Raw genomic sequence first — 21,438 nt, forward strand, 5'->3', positions numbered from 1 at the left:
TACTCTCTTAACAACGCAACCTTAACCTTTCTCTACTTTTAAATACCAACAGTGAAAATAATAAAACGTATTCTTTCATATTCATATTCTAAAACAAGGTAAAGTACCAGGGGAAGCAACTGTGAGACTCTGTAGTAAACAAACAAGAAAATGCTAGTTTTAATGCATCAATTGACCAACAAATGCCTTCATAAAGAAGCCTTGAGTTCAAATTAATCCTTTTATCCAAACACAACCTTTCAATGAATCAAATACGTTCACCATTCAATTGCTGTTATATTATTAGACACCATCACATATTCAAAAAGCATAATATTGACGATTTTATGGTACATTTTAACTGTCATGAAAACATGATTCAATTTAACCAAAGACACAGACAACTCAACAATCAAAGTCTTGCAGGAGCCAAGGTCTCAAGCAGCTAAATTCCTTCTCTATTTTAGACATTGTCCATCTAAGATAGATGTTAGAGTTGGGAGTCTATTTCATATCTATGAACAACGACACCTGGATAAAACGGAAACAATAACATGAGTATATGTTTGAGGTGGATTTATTTGTTTAGATTACGAATATATTTGCAAACCATGCGTGTCTAACGTGTAAGTAAATGTCTCAAAATAGCTTTTCATGGAGTGGAAATGTGAAATACGAATTAATATATCATTAAAACCATATAAGTAAAGAAGGGAGAATTGTAAAAAAGGATTTAGGTAAAGTGCTCGTAGGAGCGAGGCGCACGCGCACACACACACCAAGCCAATGTATTTCACATTATCAAGCGTTTAAAGCCGCACCACGAGAGAGTTTCTAGTGTAGACAACAGAGACGAGACTTCAACTACTTGTTATCTACTCACCACGACCATTCTTGTTCTCGGTGTCTGGGAGGCTCGCAGGAAAGAAGCCGGATAACGAGTGCAGGCGTGAAGATCAAAGCAGCGACACGGCGGGAAACTCACAAAAGCGGATTATTTATTTATTTTTTATATCCAGTCAGAGAAACGACTTAAAAACGACAGTCAAACCTGAATCTTAAAAAAATTAACTACAAATGTAACGATAAAAAAAAAAATCTTTCCGTGGAAAAAAAGAGAAGAGTTTATTAAAGCGACGCCTGCTCTGGTTGGCTGCTGAGGATGGAGGGGGCGGGGCTCCAGAGGAGGAAACTGCTAGTGGTCCTCGTGTCTGAGAGAAGGATGCGGAGACAGAAGATGGACTCTCTTTTTTTTTTCTAGCTGCCACAACAAAAGCAGAAGAAAAGGATGAATGTGGAGAAGTAGATCGCACTCCTGCTGCTGGTTTAAGTTAAAATACTCATTTGCACACCAGGACGCAGACGATTTCGACCTTTTTTCTCCTTTAATATTAAACTAGACGCAGTTTTTTTTTCAATTCTAGAATAAAATAGCTTGCGGTCTGGGTGAAACCGACTCTGTCCTTCCGGTCAATATCACAAGCAGACAAGAAGAGGGAGCCCTTGCTTTCCTCGCAGGCACTTACAGGACAGCAGTCCCTTGATACACGTGAGATACTCCTTGTAAAATACTTCTTTGAATCCCCCAGAACACTGACCGTACATATCGTGATGAATAAAAGATGAATCAGGGCTACATGACTACTTGTTGTATTAGCAGTAAGACATAATGTTTTAAGATTTCTGTATTTTTTAAAGAAAGACTTCTGGTGAACAATCTCTTTGTTTTCTCCACTATGTTTGCTAGTGATGATAATATCTATTTTTTCTTCACTTAACCAGAATCAGAAACTTTTATTGCCATATTATAGATTTTTCTTTCTTTATTTGTTGGTGATGAACATAGCACCAATGCATATCTTTATACCTTTGAAAAAAAGCTACACTAAAATATGCATGCATTAAAAATGTATTCAATTAAAGTGAAATACATTTTGGTAGCAGGAAATCTGATGTAGTCAAAGTTTGAATAAGTCTTGTAATGTTTAATAATAACACCAGAATGTGATAAGATAAATTAATATTATATCATTTAGAACACACAAAAATGTATTTAGAACTAATCTGTATATATTCTTAAAAACAATATAAAGGATGATATTTTTAAAGAACATTTGAGATCCAAAATCATTCACCGATTTATACAGTTCTGTGTTGGAACGTTCTCTCTCTGGTGTTAATTAAAGTGATGTAAAAAATACATTTATAATATTGACAAATATCACATGACTTAAGTTATTGTTAAACCCTTTGGATACATGATAAACATGTCAAGACAGCAAATGTACGTATTTGAAATATATATTGAAATGTATTTTTCTACCCCTAATGAAAAATAAGTGCGGAACAATTTGTTTTCACATCAATCTCTCTTAAAATGCCTTTTAAAAAATAAATGTGATTCACAGCTAAATAATCTCACCCGGCATGTCATTTCATTAAATTGCTTCGCAGGACGATGGTTGAAAATGACTGCAACAACTGAGTAAATTAGCTCCAAACACAATCTGCTCATCTCCCCCTCGTCTTGTGCGCTAGTGTGAGTGTGTGTTTGTGCGCTCAGGAAATAAAGAAATGAAGGGAACCATGCTGCTGCCATGTCCTAGTTAAGCCTGCACACTGCGCGTTTGAAAACTGTGTACGGACAGATGGAGGGAGTGTTCGAGACATTCTATCAAGGGCATTCATGCTGATACTTTATAGCCTGGATGTCGTAGATATTGCACTGCAGCTTAATTATCGACAGCACTATTGTCTTTTTTTTTTCTCTCTCTTTCTGGCTCTTTGCTGTATCGAGGAAAAACACAATGTCAGGCCCGTGCAAAGTCAGTAGCAGGTGGACGTCAACATGGGGATCAGGTTCATATTCTCTTAAAGTGAAACATCCCCAAAATGTTTTTGGTACGTTTGTAGCTGTGTGTATTTGAACATCATATTTGAATATATAGTTATACATAGACCCTTATCTATTAATATTTATTTCAACGAAGGTTAAATTAAGTGACATTACTGTTGGTAAAGTCCTTGATTCATTTGGCTTGTATTGTGCTTAAGGTTAACAAATGTGTTGATTGTCAAGTGTGTCTTAAATAGATGTTGGACTCTATTGTATTATCAGTGTCTGTTATAGTAACTATATGTGATACATGCGATGCTATTTAAAGGGTAAATATTAATTTAAGTGTGTAATAAAAAGATGTTGGACTCTATTGTATCAATCGTTTGTTTGTATAAAACTCTCTTTTCATTTGAATATTTACATTAGAAAATGTGCTTAAGCCCCGCCCACTGAAAACACTTTGTTTTTCTATAGGTGAAATCTTGTTTAAAATAACCACACTCACTCTGCTGTGATTGCTCAAACATCAAGGTTTGTCACCGCACATCATCAATCCAGGAAGTCTCCACCTCCATGGGACTCGCTGTATAAACAAAGCGGGGCGTGATTAAAGCTGTCTGGATGAGGAGTGAAGCCATTATTTTGTCATAATGGACTCTGCTCTCGTAACCTCTCATTCGCTGAGATTTCAGACGTAAAGTAATAAGTTCAAAACATGGTCATGATGAGGAACTTATTGCATCTTAGAGAGGAAGACTTCAATATTTGAAACATGTAAGTGAGTCTAGAGAGTTGGGTTTTTACGTTAGTTGTCCTTTAATGAATCTCAAGATTAACTCGTGAATACTTGCATTAACCAGGATGAATATAGAACTGATGAAAAAGTTGAACTTGTTCAAAAATATGATTGTATTATTCCACTTCTCAGTGAGTCTGTGTTAAGAGTTGTATTTTGTGCTGCTGGTGTGAGACAATGTAATACTATATGGTAATAGCGTTTCCATCGTCCTCGGAAATACTTGAATAAAAGAAAGTCTAAATCAGTGGCGTCGAGCTCAATTAGTCACAGGGTCAAAACGGTTGTGTAGTTGTTGACATCCATAATCTCTGTTTCTCATTTTCGCTTAATCGCTGGCGGTAATGATTTGGGCCCCAAGGCCATGAGTTTGACACATGTTGTCGAAATAGGTTAGAAAAATAAAAATATCGCTTAAAGTGCTTTTATGCAAAGATTATTCTGATATTCAAGAATATCATAAAAGCAAAAAAGGCTCTGAAAGACGAGTGTTTCTCTCGGGATGAAGACAAAGACAACTGAGCAGGGGTTGCTACATTAGCATGAACATACATACTATCACTTTAAGCTCCACTAAGTCATCACATGACCAATTCACTTCTGAAAGCATCAGTCTTTAGAAAAACATGATTTCAAAGTCCATCTTCCTGCAAAGTATTTTCGGATTTCTCAAGAGTTACGAGGCTTCTGCCCACGACATCCTTCACGTCTATAATAAATCATGAAACCGAACAAATAGTGTTTTGTTCCCTAATTTATAGTCAATACTGCATCATCGCTCCGATTGGATTTGACCCTACACGACCGAGAACATCGCCACAAAAAGCTGAATTTTAAAATCAAAGTTGAACCTTTATGAATGTGGACCGAGCGAGGACACAGGAGTGATGGGTGAAATCACACATTTTCCAAACCAAATCACACAGAAAGGATTCGCTCGGAGCTGGATTCAGATCAGGGACCTTGCTGTGAGGCTGGAGAACTAACCGCGATGCCACTGTGCTCTCCCAGCGATGCTAAAATTCTTTCCCCCCCACCCCCCCTCAGACCCCATGAAAACACACACACTTACACACTCACATTACAGACACAGAGACAGACAGTGTTTTCTCACTCTGACATGGCTGCGATTTTAAAGTGCCGGACCAGAGAAAGTACTTGAGCCCCATGCTCCTAGCATACTAATTCACGAAGAGAGAATTGGCTAATTGTGGTTAACGCTCGCCTCGGCCTTTTTTCCCACCCCGGCTGTGCCGGGGCGGCCCTTTTAATTGGTGGCTACGCTACACACTATTTGAATCGAGCGTGATTACGGCGATAATTGAAGATCCGGCAGATGTTTCAACATCTTCTATTTCAAGAGGTGGAGGTGTTATCTTTATTATTATTATCGGGGGGGGAACTTGTTGTCGCCGATATGGTGTCGGCTTTCCCGCTAACTCACGGAGGAATAAACAAGGCTCAGATGTAGGCAGAGGGGTTTTTAAATGAGGGTCGGGAAGTGCGTCGGCGCCGTTTAAAAGCGGCGGAATCAAATTTGGAATATCACAGCAGTCAATGCAGTAAAAGAGCCCAATATGTTTAATAACCCGGAACACTCTCCTCAGTATGCGGCAGCTTACTCAGCCCTTTTTTTTTATGATTTGTCCTTGAAGGATAGATTTAGTAGCAGAAGGGAAGTGGAGACTGTAGTAGGAGCTCGCTGTGCTACTCAGACTGATGATGGCCACTGTCTTGGCAGGTGTCCACCCTCTGCCGGTAACAATCAACAAATGAGAGTAACGGCCTTCAACTGGCCTGTCTCCTTTGCCAACTTCAATCTCGCCATCGGTGGATCCCGGACATCAGGCGGACATTAGCATCACGCAGCTGTAGCCGAGCAACAATAGCTAGTTTTTGGGAGCTGCGTTAGTTGTTTAGTGTTAAAACCAGCAGCTTTATTTTTCATCGTCGGCGCACGATTCTTTTTTTTCGGTAATTTTATGGTCTGAGGATTTTTCGCCGCACCTGCGACGCTGTCTTACGTTAGATCAAATCGTCTCTTTTATTTCCTCGCGGGAGGGGAAAAAAAAGCCACGGTGTTCTGACATTTTAGTAATAGCCTGCGCAGCTAAAAGTAGCTCTTATGATTACTGATGCTCTGGAGGAGCAGATTGGACACAATGGCACCAGTGAGCAAATGATGTTAAATGACTTTTGCTCAAAGAGAGTCATTCACGAAAAAAAAGTCTTTGAGCCGGAATAGGAAGCGGATGATGAAACGGAAAAAAGAGGAGGATTGAAGATTTTAAGGAGATGCATGCAAATGTTGCAACAATTGTTTTAACAGATCAATTTTTTTTATTAAGGAAAACCTCTTTTTTTTAAATTTATTCATGAACTATTATCAAATGGCTATTCTGATGTATTTGAATGTTTTCTTTTCACTGGACAAACATATGAAGTAGCTTATATTATTTAACATGTAATATGTTGCATATAATACTTATTTTTATTACAGAGGTTCTGGCATGAATAAACCCTATAAAATGTATAAATATTTGAGTTTTTTTTGTTTCAAACATTAGATATGTTAATGTTAATGGACTAGATTTATCCAATATATATATATATATATATATATATATATATACATATATTATTTTTAATTGTTCAAATCACATTACAATAAATTATCCCTAATACTCTCTTTTATTATAGAATTTATCGTGAGGATTTTCTTGGGCTTCAATGTTATGTCACTGGGGTACATATAAAAACACAAATTACACTTTTTGCACGTATCATTTAATTACCTGAATGGTGTTTTCCTCTCTCTAAAACACTTGTATTTACTTGAAGGACGTCTGCAAATACTACAGTTCCTGCAGTTAAGTCATTTGTAAAACCTCTTCATCCGTCCCCGGACTATCCTCCCAGCACTCCTCTATTGATAATGTCCTCTTTTGCTGCACTGCTGCAGCTGCCTGATAACCACTGATGCTATCGTGGTTTAAGAATTGTTTTTTTTCCTGTCACTTTTTGTGGTGAAACTACTGAGTTTAAAGGTTTTAAATGTCAGATGTTGAAAATTAAATGAGGCAGATAAGATGAGATTTCATTACCTCTGCTGAGACGCCCGAGTTTATCCGTCTATAGGGTCGTGTCATGGCCTCGACTTCGACCGCTCAGGCAGGAAATTAGTTAAAAAAGTAAAGGACGTCCAGCTTTAAATTGCTTTAAATTCATAGCATTTCTTTATAACTGTCGCTTTTTCACCAACGTGATGACGAACTCTAATCACTTCTTCTAAACATTTCGTAAATTTAATCCAGGAATCTTTAAAATGCCAATCATCAGTTTGACAGCTGACTAATCCAATTAAACCTTTTTCGCGCACCGTCCAATCAGCGTGACATTGCTTTTGTGACCGTGTAGTGTCATTCAAGTTATGAATGTGGAGAAAGAAAAACGTACAATAATACTTTATTAATTTTCAGTTATACAAGAATAACCTGATTGAGTAAACCAATGCAACGTGGTCACTCTCCCAACACATCAAGTCACTATACGTGAGTCGCCACAATGAAGTGGCTGCTGATGTTGTTGTGGGTCAGTCCATTTCTACTAGGTTGTGCGAGAAGGCAACCTGATTTCCTCGCGATCGCTTTTGATCTTGATTTCCAACAATATGAATTATACATTAAATAGTAAAAAGGATTTCAATATATAGCAAATAAATGTAAAACAACAACAAAATCCAATGAAAATCCAATTATACGTGGAAAATAGGTATATAGAGAAGATCTCAGCGATCTGTAGTTATGGTTTAAGTGTTTTGTTTTTGTTTTGACTTACCAATATAAAGATTAATGACGGATTAAAACGCTATACCTACAGTATCCCCTGAAGAAAATACCTTTTTGTAATGAAGCTTCACTTACAAAATACACAGCAGATACAAAACATATCTAAACTATATTCTAAAGAAATGCATCCAAAAGGCCTCCAAAACCTTAAAACTAATTCCATTTATACTTTCTACTTTTTCCAAAAAAAGGTGCATTCCTGTTGTGGATCTAACAAATGTTGGTGACATTTCCAAAACATTACTAACCAATCCTCACACATCCTCTTTGCTGCATGTCTGGAGACATGAAACATATTCAGCTTAACCCCTGCCAGAGTGATTCCCATGTCGAGAAACCCTTCAGATCCGAAATGAATTCTCCACACTGATCCTGGAACAAGGCCGTGCTGCATTTGTCACAGGCGCTTCCTTGAACTCAAAGCTGTTTGCTCTGGCTGCAGCTTTGCCGACTGCAGAGTTGTGACAGCCGCCGTTTCAAAGCTCAGCCTGAACGCTTTGTCACTATCTATGGAATACCGAGTGAGCGCTTAATCAGTGGCTGAAGGAACTCTGTAGGCTTGGAATCTCCATAGGAATAAGAACATATAAAGAACATTTAGCCACCGAACTCATTTGTGACCCAGCTGTTTAGTAAAGAAACAATCTTTAAGATACACACAGGTGAACATGACAGATACTCGGATCCATAAACTAGAGGAAACTGTACGTTTTTTACTGGAAAACAAATCGAGATAATGGTGTTTTTATGTATTTTTTAAAGCGATTTTAACCAGAAACATTAGGGTATATTTTGTGTTGCTCCTCTGTCTCTGTGTGAATTAAATCCAAATTATTAAATATTATTTTTTGGATATATTGGTCATAGGACAAGCAAACTTATGATCACGTTGTTGTTGGTGTTCTAATGTAAGGTAAGGTAAAACTTTATCTTACCTTAAATAATAATTTGGATTTAATTCACACAGAGACAGAGGAGCAACACAAAATAGACTTTTTAATATTTTGGTTGATTTGTCACTCACTTGTAAGACTTTCAGCTGAAAACTGCACTAAAATGAATAAACGTTCATGTATCAAGATATTTGAGATATTCGCTGGAGGGTAGTTATTGAAACCATTGTTTATCCAGTGTCATTTGCGGAGGTATGTCCGCACATAGAACAAAGTTCTAGACTTTTGTTTCATGTTCATAAAAGACTTTCAAAGATTAAATATATGACTGACTTTATCCAAAAATACCTAACTCTATTATGTTTTCTTTAGGAAAAAAGATTCAGAAGTGATTTCAAACAATCCTATTTTCTATAATAATGTGTTTTATATTTAATATATTTGAATATTAGACAACACAAATGACGTTGAGTTGAGGCCGACATCAATGAGGAGCTCCTTGGGTGAGTCCAGAAAGGCTTAGGTATGCATTGGCAGTTGAGTCCAGCATGTGCATTGGCACCGAGAGTGAATTCTCAACAGGACTTGGGTGGATTAGTGTCCATTTGGACGAGAGCGCCGGCTGCAGCTTAGGTTGACATTCAACTTCATCTGTCCAGTAGCTCAGACTCATTATATTGTTGACTCTGACTGTAATAAGCAAACATGTATATGACGCCCGTGCACAGTAACTCTGAGCCGAAAACTAGAATCTGTCATATTAAACAAGATCATGGAGGTGCATCCTGAGGCAAGGCAGCGGTGGATTTTCAGGACTGTGAAGACGGGCGGATCATTTTTTGTTTGATCTTTGTCGCTGAATTTCCGCGCTCACAGTGTGACTGGAGAGATCCATCTGGAAATGGAGTTTTATCTCCCCCACCCATCACGACATACCCCTGAGCTTAAATGTTATTATTGGGAAAATTAATTTAAATATGTATATTTCTTTCTTTCTTTCAGTCATTTCTTGTTAAAAATTATGATAATCATTATTAATCATTATCTACTTTGTTCAATTATGATATATGAAGGAAATAAGTGAATTTCTTCGATTATTTAATATAGAACTACACTTTGTAAGTACAATTCAAAGGTCACTTTTTTCAATATACACATACAAGTTTGCTGCAATGCCCTGATATACTTTTGGTAATGTTTAGTTAAATAGTAAAAAATAGAGATTTTTTCATCTGCACGGAAAGGTTAGTTATATTCATCATGTCACAGCACAAACTCGAACAATCTCTCACCATCAGACCTGCATAAATGGCATCTCTGTGGCTCTTGATAAGCTATAACCTTTTAAAAATTAGAGCCATGCAGAGTCCTCACACAGGCCAGGCCTGCGGCGCTATGGACCAAATCACGCCCAGGCTGCACAAATCCAACTCTGGAAATGTCACTTCATGCTTAGCCGCTCTTTTCTCATGCTTGAGAAAAAGCAAGTGGGCAGTACATAACAGGAAAAAACTCCAAAGGCTCTGAGTTAAATGCCTCCATGCTTGGAGGTGAGTTTCAATAGTGTTATGCGACTCGCCTGAAACACACAGCTGATGGAAGAACACAGTATGTACTTATAGTTGCTGCCAGCAATATAGAACGTTTTCTCCAGTTTGATGCTCACTTGTTAAGACGTTTTGAAGCAACCGTGTCGTGGTGCAACAAAAACCCCCTGAATTATACAACATGGATCGAAGAATATTAGATTATCAGTATCTGTCAATCTTGAAGCTGACTTGCATCACACTTGTTTGTCTCATGCCCCAAAGAAAAAAAAGCAGAGATGAACACAGGTCTACTTGTTAAAAATGCTGCATCATAGATTCAATTCACTTATTGAATTTACTTATATCAGGTATTTGTTACAAAAATAAAGAAGATTTATTTGACTAAATCATTTAACTAGTGCTTCAGAGCTGCAGATAAAAGGTCTTGTTGGACTCACAGTAACACCACAAATAAGGTGATTCTTAATTTAAATGAAGGCTATTGTGAGCCTTAAAATGTGTCTGTAGTTTCTGGTTAAAAAAAATCTTAAAAAAAGCATTATTATTTACACTTTCTATCACATGCGACAAGACAAGCGAGTGCTGTGATTTCCTTCCGGTTCAATGTTCAATGACTGTTAGCGACTGAAAGGCCCATTGAGTTTTGCTACAGGCTTGGCCTCTAGTACAAGGAATTACGATCTTGTCTTGAGAGACTATAACTATTGCATAGGTGAGAGTCACTTTAAACGATAATAGCTAAAAGAGGACAAAGCCTTTTTCTCGGATTTAGTGTTTCATCTGTGGTATTTCATGTTCAGGAATCACTCTTGAGGGTTTCAAGACAACCTACAAGAAGCTTTACAAGTCGTCCTCCATCGTCAAGTTGGGGTTCTTAACAGCCAGAAATCAAAAGAGCTCGAGAAGAGTCAGATCTTTTTCACCTTCTCCAGATCTTTTTTTTTAACTTCTCTTTAAATTTTCGTCATCCATGTCCCTTCAGGGGCCTTGTAGAAAACAGATCATTCTAAAGTTAAATTTACAACAACGTTAAACCAGGCGTGTCCCAAGTCTGGACCACATTAAAGAGCATCCAAGTTGTTTGTGGCTCACCATAATAGTAAATAAATAAAAAAAATCCAAACATTCAAATGTGAAATAAAGGCTTTATAATTGTCACATCAATTATTTTGAAAAAGTCCTATTAAAAAAAGGCCACAATATTGTGTAAATCGGTGATGACACTAAATGCTTCATAGACAAACTTTTTTTTTTCAAATCCACTTAAAGATATCTGTCCTTGATCTTTTCAACGAATGAATAAGATCAGTGTTGTTACCGTGTGGTTAGACGTTATTCAAATGAATATATCACACATAAAATAATTTATTATAAAGTCAGAGATACAGATGTTTTACTTTCTTAGCATTTGAGCGTAAATGGGCCAATATTTCAACAAATAAATCAGTTTCATTTTATTAATATAGTTCATATTATTCATATATAACACAAAAGTATTTTTCTGGTTTGTTCCATCAATTGTCATCTACTGCTTGGTAAAGCTAGTGTTATGCTTACTGGAGCCAATACACGGCAAGGAGTAAGTGGAGGGTATCCCGGGGCAAGAAGGGACAAGTCACAAATGAACCTCTAGTCTGTTTTGAGACGAACCCGTTGTGCCTCGTAGAGAATCTAAGTTAAATTGTAATCGTATCGGTGAGAGTTGAGATGGAACGTAACAAGCGAGATGCTATGAAAACAACTATGAAAAGCTTGGACGTCTGCAGAAGCAGCTCTTGCGACTTTAGCAGTCAATACGAGCCAGTAGTGCGTAGCCTGGCCATTCATCATTTATTCATGGTGACAGCAAATGCTTTGCCTCGTCCCTGTCAATAAGCAAATCAATAATATGGCATCAGCTTTGAAGGCATCAATCCTGAGAGAGGACAAACTAGTGTAGTTAATCAACATGTCAGAATCTTAGACGCGAGCGATCGATCAAAAAATCAGACACATTTCCTTTCATCGCTACTCTTCAAACACAACCGGCAGATGATAAATAAATCATTATTTTTTTATGATAATGTCATTTGAAATCATTCATTAGCGTCAGATGACAAAGCTGAAGCTTTTTGTCCCAACATGTGTTTTGCTCATTTCAACGACACGATTCAAACTTGCATAAATTCGGTAAATCTGATGCTTATTGTCCGACCTGATCCAATGCATGCATGAAGCAGGAGCAATTTTTACTTTTAAAAAGGGATCATTACACCGCCCCGGAAACTAAATGAGTATAAGTCACGACCCTCACAACACGATTGTGGTAAAGCTGCATTTTTTCCTGCCAATCGCCAAAGAATCATCTGCATTTACTTGCAAATACGAGAGTATGCAGAATTTCCCCGACACAATAAAGCCATCTAGCCAGCCTTGTCTGCTTCATTATTCCTTCTCTATTTATCCGTTAAGCTGAATGATATAAGTTCTGCGGGATTTGAAAAACATTGTCAAAGAGAGCCAGAGAAATTGCTTCTGAAATTAAATGCTTTCTTCCACCGAGAAATGAAAAACCGCCATGGGATGGTTTGAATTGAAGATGATAAAAAAAAAAAAGGGAGGAAATAGGAAATGTGTTGCATTATTGACCCATTGAACTGTGGATGTAAACACTGACTTGTGACAAACAGCCATTAAAGTCGGAGCATAATCCAACGACAACTTGGAAGATATGTGGAAACGTACTTATGAATATATCACTGTTATTTGGAATAAACGTCATTATGATAGAATAGTAAACATGTATTTATCATGTAAAAAAAGGTGTGTCTTACGACACCCCAGAGGTTAAATTATCTTTTTTTTAAATCAGATTTTTTTGGCGGTTTAATTATTTCTAAATGAATCTCATCAGCTTAATCTGTGTTTGTTTTACAAAGTGTGTTTACGCGACAGTCGGATGCCTTGGCTTGATGTATTAAAAAATCAGAGTAATGTGTAATGAAATGTATGTTAAAAGGAACCCTGCGGACTGACTAAATTGGAAGGGAGTGAAGAGAAGGAGTGTTCAGCGTGTGTGTGTGTATGTGTGTGTGTGTGGGTGTGCGCATGTGCGTGTGTGTGTGTGTGTGTGTGTGTGTGCCTGCAGACACCTGCTCCTTTCTGCAGTGATGGCTCCCAGCGGGACACTGGCTCAGCTGCTGATCACTAGGCCCTCCCTGCAGCACTGGTGGCCACACACACACACACACACACACACGTCACACACACACACACACACACATTCACATGACATGCGGTTCTTCTCCAGTGAGTCCGAACCCTTTAGTCGCCCTCCCAGTGTCTCTTTGCTTCTCCTTACATCTCGCACACCACATGTGCTCATATGAAGTGCAAACAAGCCTGATGGACACACACTCGGATCAGGCCACGTTTACAGTGCGCGGACACGGAGCTTTTTCTACGCTCCGGTCCCTTTGGAGTCTTCCACAAATAACCCCGATGTTTGATGTCGTCGTAAACATTCGTTCATTGTTATCGTCTTCTCTCAGTGTGTGTGTGTGTGTGTGTGTGTGCGTCTACTCTTGCTTTTGGCCCTGGACGCACTTGTTTTGTACGTGATGCCAGTTGTTTAGCATAAACCAGCCCGTTTTCCTGGAGATCCAGAAACGCAGTAATCAAGACGGGAATGCGGTAAGTGTTTTTTGGACGCAGGGAGGTGGAGATTGTTGTGAAACAGGGATGAACCTTCTGAGCTAATATCCTGAAGAAAAACATTCTTTTTTTTTTTTATTTACTTCTGGAGAACCACCCAACTGTCTTGTTTTGGAAATGTTGAAAGAGAAAGGATTTGAGTTGTCAAACAAAGCCACAGAGTCACAGAGAGAACGGCAGCTGTCTGCAGCAGGTAATCAGGGAAGCTTTCCACAAATTAACGACAATCAGATCTCAAGCACAGCCGACTGCTCTTTTCTTTTTTTTTTTTCCTTCTTCACGTCTTGGCGATGAAGCCACAAAACAATTCTTCTTGAATTTTTTTTTATCAGGCTCTGATTTCTTGTTTGCTGTCAAACCACCAGCAGAATTGGCCTGCACTGTTTTTTGACAGACGGGTATCTGTTTAATTTCTTTTTTAGTCCACGCCGACTGTGTCCTCAGTGTTTTTTTTTTTTTTTTTTAACGGTAATTAGAATGGTTTGGCTGTTCTTTTAGCACAATCTAACAGCTTGAGACGACTGAGACTATTCACTCAAATGGCCACAAACAAACACGCTCCAAGCATATGGAATATTTCCTGTTTTAAATATTATCAAGGAGGCTACCAGAAGCTAACCTGGGTAACCAATACCAAAAAAAAAAACGAGATAAGAGATCATAAATCATACTTAGAGAGTCGCAGTAAAAAGGGAAAATTCGATGTGAAAATCGTGATCGCCAAATTTCCCGGTGCGTGTAGAAGCCACTTAAATCTTCCATCAAACATAGTTAATGCATGCAAATGATCCGGCTGCTTAATGACGGTACCATTAATCATTATCACTGGTCTTTTTAAGGAAGGGTAATCATGCACGAACACACACTTACTTAAACGCAACACAGCCATATGCACTCGGTAACACACACCAACACATATTCACGCCCTAGCACACATAGCCAAGAACAATGATGAGGATCAACCACGTGAAAAACATGCGACAATCCAGTGGAAATGTTATTATATTGGAGGTTAAATAAAGATATAATCCTAAATCAAAGTGTTAAAACCATCTGGAATCAGGGTATTTGATCGACTAGCATCAAGGCTGCCAAACTATCACGTGTCCTACTGAAGTTAAAAACAAGCAAACGTTTACTTTTTACCATGTTTTTTATTAGGTGGCACCTTTTGAAGCTTCGACTGCTTTGCATTCGTGGAAGCCCTGGCATAGCCTCAGCGTGGCACGAGGGCTTCCGGATGAAATTGTGGAGTGGATCTGAGCCAGCTTTAAAGGGGGGAGCTGAACCAATGAAGACCCCGCAGCTGATCCATCACCCACAGTTTCATGTCGTTGAAAATGCAGCGAGTCTGAGATTTTTTTATTTTTTTTTGTTGTGCCTTGTAGTTGAACTGGGACCTACTTTTTTTCTTTCTGCCATCAATAAAAGTAGATATAAATGAAATTGTCCGTCACGGCCCTCCGCTGTCATAATTAAGAGTCGTACTTACTGATCAATCATGAGCTTATTTCAGCGATAATCTAAGCTAGACTGTTCAAGGAAACACACACACACACACACAAAGACGTTCATATCCCTCGACAACAGTCTGGCAGAGGCTAAAGACAGAGTGGGCGTAGACTAATTGGACAAACATAATAATGCAAATATTTACTAACACTATTCAGGACACACAACAAGTTTTACACCATGGATTTGCTCTCTCTCTCTCTCCCTGCTCTTGTAAATGCATCCTAGTGTGATCATTGAATAGATGGAGATAGATAGATAGATATATCGCTCTGTCTGTCCTCTTACCAGGGGTGACCTGGAGCCCATCTGGGCTTGCGATGACAGGAGATCCCTGGGAAATAGCGGCGAGTGCGTCTCAGGGACGGAGCCCAAGCCACTAGCTGCTAGTCCCGAGAGCTGCCCGTGCCTCGCCATCATCTTGAGATGCTGCTCACAGAATACACACACTCACACACAGGCGCAGGAAGAGAGGGAAAGAAGAAGAAAAAAAAAAGGACGGAGGGGAGAGGAGGATAGAGAAACAGGTAGAAAAAGGGACAACGTGGATGGTAGAGGACACAAGAAAGAAGAGAAGAAGAAAGAAGGGGGGAAATCACAAAAATACTTTGCTTTCCCACAAATGGATGTGTTTAACAAACACAAGCGTACACACAAACTTACAGAAACGTGCACATTAAAGCACACCATTTTTTTTTTTTTTTTTACCGTCATCTGAAAAAAGGCAGGTCTGATTGGTTTAGCAGCATTTTTTTTTAGTGGCGACAACAATGGGATGAGAAGTCAATAGTAATAATGGTAGCCATGTGTGTCAGAAGAGGAACAATCCCTTGTCTTGGCGTGAAAACAGCAAAACATCTCCGGGCACAACAGCACAAGTGATGGAACAGTTAGACGTGGGGATGGTGGCACACACACACACACACACACACAGGTGAAGTGAGGCGAACAAAAAAACAAAATCTCTTTACCTCGTTGCTCAACAAAGCGGCGTTGAGTGTTCGGCTTATTTCGAACATGATCTTTTCTTTTTTTTTTGCGTTCTGTCCGTTAATAAAGACTTCTTCGGCTCCCCTTTTTTTTTCTCGTCTACCGGTCGGGGGGTCAGTCCCGAAAACACACAAAAAAAATAGGAAAGAAACCAAAAAAAAAATGGAAATCAATCAGGAAAAAAAAACAAGGGGGTACAAAAAGAAAAAAAAAATCCTTTTTTTTTTAAAGATTTTCTGCAAATGGAAGTTGGGATTTCTCAGTCTCTTTTGATGCGCCTGCTGGCTGAGGTGGTCGCGTCTGTGCCCAGGATCTCCGCACGCGTCTAAGTAGTCAATATGCAGTTTCTTTTTTTTTTTGGGGTGGAAAAAAAAAAATCTCCCCGGAGTCAGCACATTAAAACAGGCAGTCAGGCGGTCGGTGGGTCGGCTCGGCGGGCTGGCTGGCTGCCTTATCTGTCCCCCGCACACTGGCTCACACAATACGCTCCGATCCTCACACTGCTCGCTAGCAGATTAGCCTGTCCCGAACCATAGCACTTAGTTTAAACTCCCCTCCCTTTTTTCCCCTCTCTCTCTCTCTCTCTCTCTTTCTGCATCACTCCCACCGCCTTTCTCCTTGGCTTCCCCTCCCTCTCTCACTGTATCTTTCTATGCATCTCTCTCTCCCTCCATCCTTTTCTCCCTCTCTCTCTCTCTCTCTACCCCCAATGCTAATGGAGGTGCAGCTACAGTTCACTCCTCGACCACAAGGTGGGAAAACTGTTCTCGCAACAGTCCTTTTTCCCACAGCCACTCCTATCTCCCCCCCCCCACAGCGTCCCCTTAAACAGACGTACAGTGAGACCGAGAATTAAACTTAAGCATCGCCTAATCCCCGACCAAATCAAACCAGTTAGAAGATTGTCCTGTAAAGAAATTGCTTTTAAAATAGGAAAGATTCAAGGTGGGGGGAAAAAAAGAAGCTCCCCTGGAAAGCATCCAGCACCTTCGTGGTGGGGTTCATATGGAGTTAAGGAAAGTATTAAAAGCTTTGGTCTATCAAGAGGGGACACGAGTGGAAATGAAAGCTAGATCCCCCCCCCTAAAAAAAGAGCAGCGAGCTGATGTGAAGGTCAGCCGGATGTCCTTTTTTTTTTCCCACCCCTCAGCAGGGTGTGGCCCAGCGATGACGAGGCAGTGAGTATCCGGCGTTTGGCTCGGAGATTCCGTCTGGAAGGAAAATGAAAAGTGTCAACAACAAAAAAAAATGACATCAGGTAATTATTATAAAGCAACATGACTCACGCCGTTGTCTTTTGGTGGCTAAAAGCTAAAAATACAAAAATAAATACGTAGATGACTCACGAGTCAAACGACCGCTCGCCGAAATGCTAAAGCACGTACGCGAAAGGAGAGATTTAGAAGCGGAAGCTGTTCCTGAAAAAATGGTGACTTTGATGCGACTGTTTAATGTTCGTAGATCAAATGGTTAAAAGAGAGCAATTAAAAGAAGCGCACACACACTGGACCATCTGTTTTTTGGTGGACAGTGCTCCACACAATGTTGGGGAACAGAGAAGATGACGCACACAGAGAGGACCGAGTGACGACTAATAGAATGAAGAGAAAAGGGAAGTAGAAAAGCACTAAAAAAAAGGAGAATAAATCCACCAAGAAGCTCATTTGGTATTACTTATCAGTTTCATCTTGCCCTTTAAAGTATGTACTTTATTGAATATTGTTTTGATTGTTTAAGCGCTTTGTGACCCTGGTCTGGAAAAGCGCTATACAAATAAAAATGACTTACTTACTTACTTTTCAAGACAATCATTCGTGATTTAAGAATAGTTTTGGCCAAATTCAGTAAAAACAAAGTCTTAACCACTTATCTTAGGTGTTTTCTAGTCACCTTAAAACTATTTTTGAATAAATAACAACACATTTTGTCGCCATAGTAAAGGTTTGTTTGTTTAAATGAGTTTATTGTATATTTTTTCTCATGTGATGTTGTATGTTTTATCTGTTTCCTTTTTTGCTACTTCATGAGCATCTACATGTCAGATGGTTTCAAAAGTTAAAGCTTGAAGTTCATCAATAGCAAACTCATGGTTAAAACAAAAAGATTAAAGATCCGTTATGTACAATATGTAGTAACCTAGCAAAAAATGTATTTTAATAAATTTGACCTGCCCTTTCTTAACATAGAATACATATGTTTGGAGTATTTCAGCATTTATAAGTTACTTGAGATTGCATAAATGTTCTAGGGATAGCGTTGCTGCTATATATGACGAATAAATGTCTATTTATGATGAATTTAAGTATAAAATAAAAAATAAACATTCAACCTTGAACATTTCTATATTTCTTTAAAATAAAAAAAGGTACATATGTAGTCTTTTATAAAGATAAGGATGTTATTAGAAGCGTAGAAAAGAAACTACTCATGATAGTCACATCAGTAAAATAAAAAAAAAAGAAAAGTCAAGAAACATAAATAGTGTTCATTGACGTGTCGGTTAAATCTTCAAGTTACTGTGACTTTTTGTTTCCCTTAACCCCGAAGATCGGCGCTGCCAAGTGAATTATTAAACGATGTGTTTCTTCACACCGCGTAACTATCGACATCCTTCTTTGATACTGGTGGTCTGTGGCGAGCGGCGGTCCGTCACGGCCCTCGGGGGGATCCTGTCAGTCGAATCATGTGTGAGAACTGATTCCTCAGTCAGCTGCCTCTCAAGCCTTCCTGGCTGACCCTTCCTCACTCCCATGAGCCCCTCTGATTGCTGTCACCATAGTGATTCTTCTAATGCACTGCTGGCTGTTGGTGCTCTGGTCCTACAGAACCTCCCCCACCATTCCCCACTAAACTCAGTGGCAGGGATGTGTTTACAGGTACGGCGGTGATATGGGATTAGGGTGTGCGACGATGCCAGAGAAGTCACCGTCTAGATAAGTCAGATAAAGATGGTGACGTCCACAGATGTTTTCTAGCTCTGTCTGCTCTGCATAAGTATACATTATAATGACAGGGAAACACAATGACCCTCAAGGTATGAGGTTTGTTTCTGCACAACCGTTGGATAAACTTACTTCGTCAGTACAAAGATGTACGCACTTTCTAAACCTGATGTCGTCCAAATCCCATTCGAGTTGATGAAACGTAAGTTGTTTCTGAAATATAGGCTTCGTATAATAAAGCCTTCTTGCATTCGTCCATCCGTCCATCCGTCCATCCGTCCATCCGTCCATCCGTCCATCCGTCCATCCGTCCATCCGTCCATCCATTAATCCATCTATCCATTTATCCGTTCCATCCGTCCATCCATTCATCCATTTATCCGTTCATTCGTCCATCCATTTATCCATTCTTCCATTTATCCGTCCATCCGTCCATTAATCCGTCCATCCATTTATCCGTCCGTCCATCCATCCATCCGTCCATCCATCCATCCATCCATCCATCCATCCATCCATCCATCCATCCATCCATCCATCCATCCGTCCATCCGTCCATCCGTCCATCCGTCCATCCGTCCATCCGTCCATCCGTCCATCCAACCAACCAACCAACCAACCAACCAACCAACCAACCAACCAACCAACCAACCAACCATTTATCCGTCCATCCGTCCATCCGTCCATCCATTCATCCATTTATCCGTCCAGCCGTCCATTTGTCCATCCATTTATCCATTCTTCCATCCATCCATTCATCCATCCGTCCATCCGTCCATCCGTCCATCCATCCGTCCATTCCTCCAGCAGTTCAGGATTTCATAAATGGAACAGGTGTTTTTCATGAAAACAATAAAAATTGATCAAGGACCCCTGGACAGTTGGATGTTGTATTTATAGAATTTGATGCCAAGACCAACGCTGAGGGGAAAAATTAGTAGGAGATTGGTTTCTCCTACTAATTTTTCCCTCAGCAAACCACAAAAATACCAACAAACATCTAGTTGATTTATTTCTGTATTGAATGCGTATAAGAAAATCACATTTACACACATCCTGAAGGGTCAAATGTTCAGAAAAGCATAAAGAAACACGTCCTCCTGAGAGGTAATTAAAATCTGACAGTCAACAGTAAGGATTGTGAACGTCTTTCATGTATTTCTCCTTTTATTCCAAAGATGGATCAGCTTTCTTTCTGTCATTAACTTGCTTTTCACCACAACATTGCAAACGCTGCTAATATGTTCAGTTGTAGGGGAAGAGAAGTTAACAGTCTCAATCTTTCTGTATGATAATACATCGTAACTGGCTATAAAAGAAGGAAAGTATTGCATTGCTAGCATTTTTAATAGCATAGCGTTTCATATCATATCCCTTCATAGCACATCCCTTCATAGCATATCCCTTCATAGCATAGAGTTTCATAGCACATCATTTTATTGGTTAGAATTGAATAGCATAGCATTTTATAGCATAACCTATCATATTGCATTTCATAGCATAGTGTTTTATCAATAATGTTTTACCTTACCTTACCTTATAGCAAAGCATTCAATTGGATAGCATTTCATAGCATATCATAGCATTTTATAGTGTAAAGTTTTATAGCATAGCATTTAATAGCATAACTTCTCATAGCATAGTGTTTCATAGCAAAGCATTTCATAGAATAGCCTTTCATAGCATAGTGTTTCATAGCATAGCGTTTCATAGCATAGCGTATCAAAGCAAAGTGTTTAATAGTATAGGATTTTGTAGCATAGTCTTTCATAGCATATCGCTTAATAGCATATCGTTTTATAGCATCACGTTTCATAGCATAGCATATCATAGCATAGCATCGTGGTTAATAGCATAGCATTTCATAGTATTGCGTGTCATAGCATAGCGTTTCATAGCATAGCATTGTTTCCATAGTATGGCATCCTTTTACTTGTGTATATTTGTCTTCCTTCAATGAAGTGTAGTTACTTTTGGAACAAAGTGGATTTTTGCATTGTGTTTGCATTATATTTGAACTTGTGTTGTGAAACACTTGTTTTGCTGTATGTTCCCGTTGCTTTTTTAGTTTTCTTTCTTGAACGAATCGGATTGTTTTTCGAAACAGATTTAATTTAATTTTTACCTTTTAATCTCAATTGTTAGCTACCAGCAAACATTTTAGCTACTGTTGCTTATGTTTCTGATGGTCTGCTGCAGGCCGTTGTACTACATTTCTAAACAATATAATGAATAATAAAATAATAAAAAAGGCTGTGAATCCTTGCATATCATTATTTATTTGATCATGAGGATAAATTAGATATTTTATTGTTCCTGATGCATCGCTCTTGTGATAATGTAGAGTGGAGAGCCCTCTTAAGCACAAAATATAACTCTGCATCTTTTTATTCTCTTCC

The 21,438-nt window shown here is 39.0% G+C and overlaps 1 protein-coding gene across 2 annotated transcripts in view; it reads right to left on the bottom strand.

Moving 5' to 3' along the window:
* The window catches only part of elavl4 (ELAV like neuron-specific RNA binding protein 4), an 84,870-nt gene extending 68,174 nt beyond the window's left edge, over positions 1-16,696 (bottom strand). For both annotated transcript variants that reach the window (XM_087783721.1, XM_087783717.1), the window contains exons 1-2: positions 16,082-16,696; positions 15,399-15,539 (exon numbers count right to left, since the gene is read on the bottom strand). In XM_087783721.1, the coding sequence (XP_087639847.1) occupies positions 15,399-15,539; positions 16,082-16,129 (189 nt within the window). In that variant the 5' untranslated portion in view covers positions 16,130-16,696. The remainder of the gene's footprint in view (positions 1-15,398; positions 15,540-16,081) is intronic.
* Positions 16,697-21,438: the final 4,742 nt, after the last annotated feature.

This window comes from Callionymus lyra, chromosome 2 (assembly GCF_982586985.1).
Source record: "Callionymus lyra chromosome 2, fCalLyr1.hap1.1, whole genome shotgun sequence".
NCBI lineage: Eukaryota > Metazoa > Chordata > Actinopteri > Syngnathiformes > Callionymidae > Callionymus > Callionymus lyra.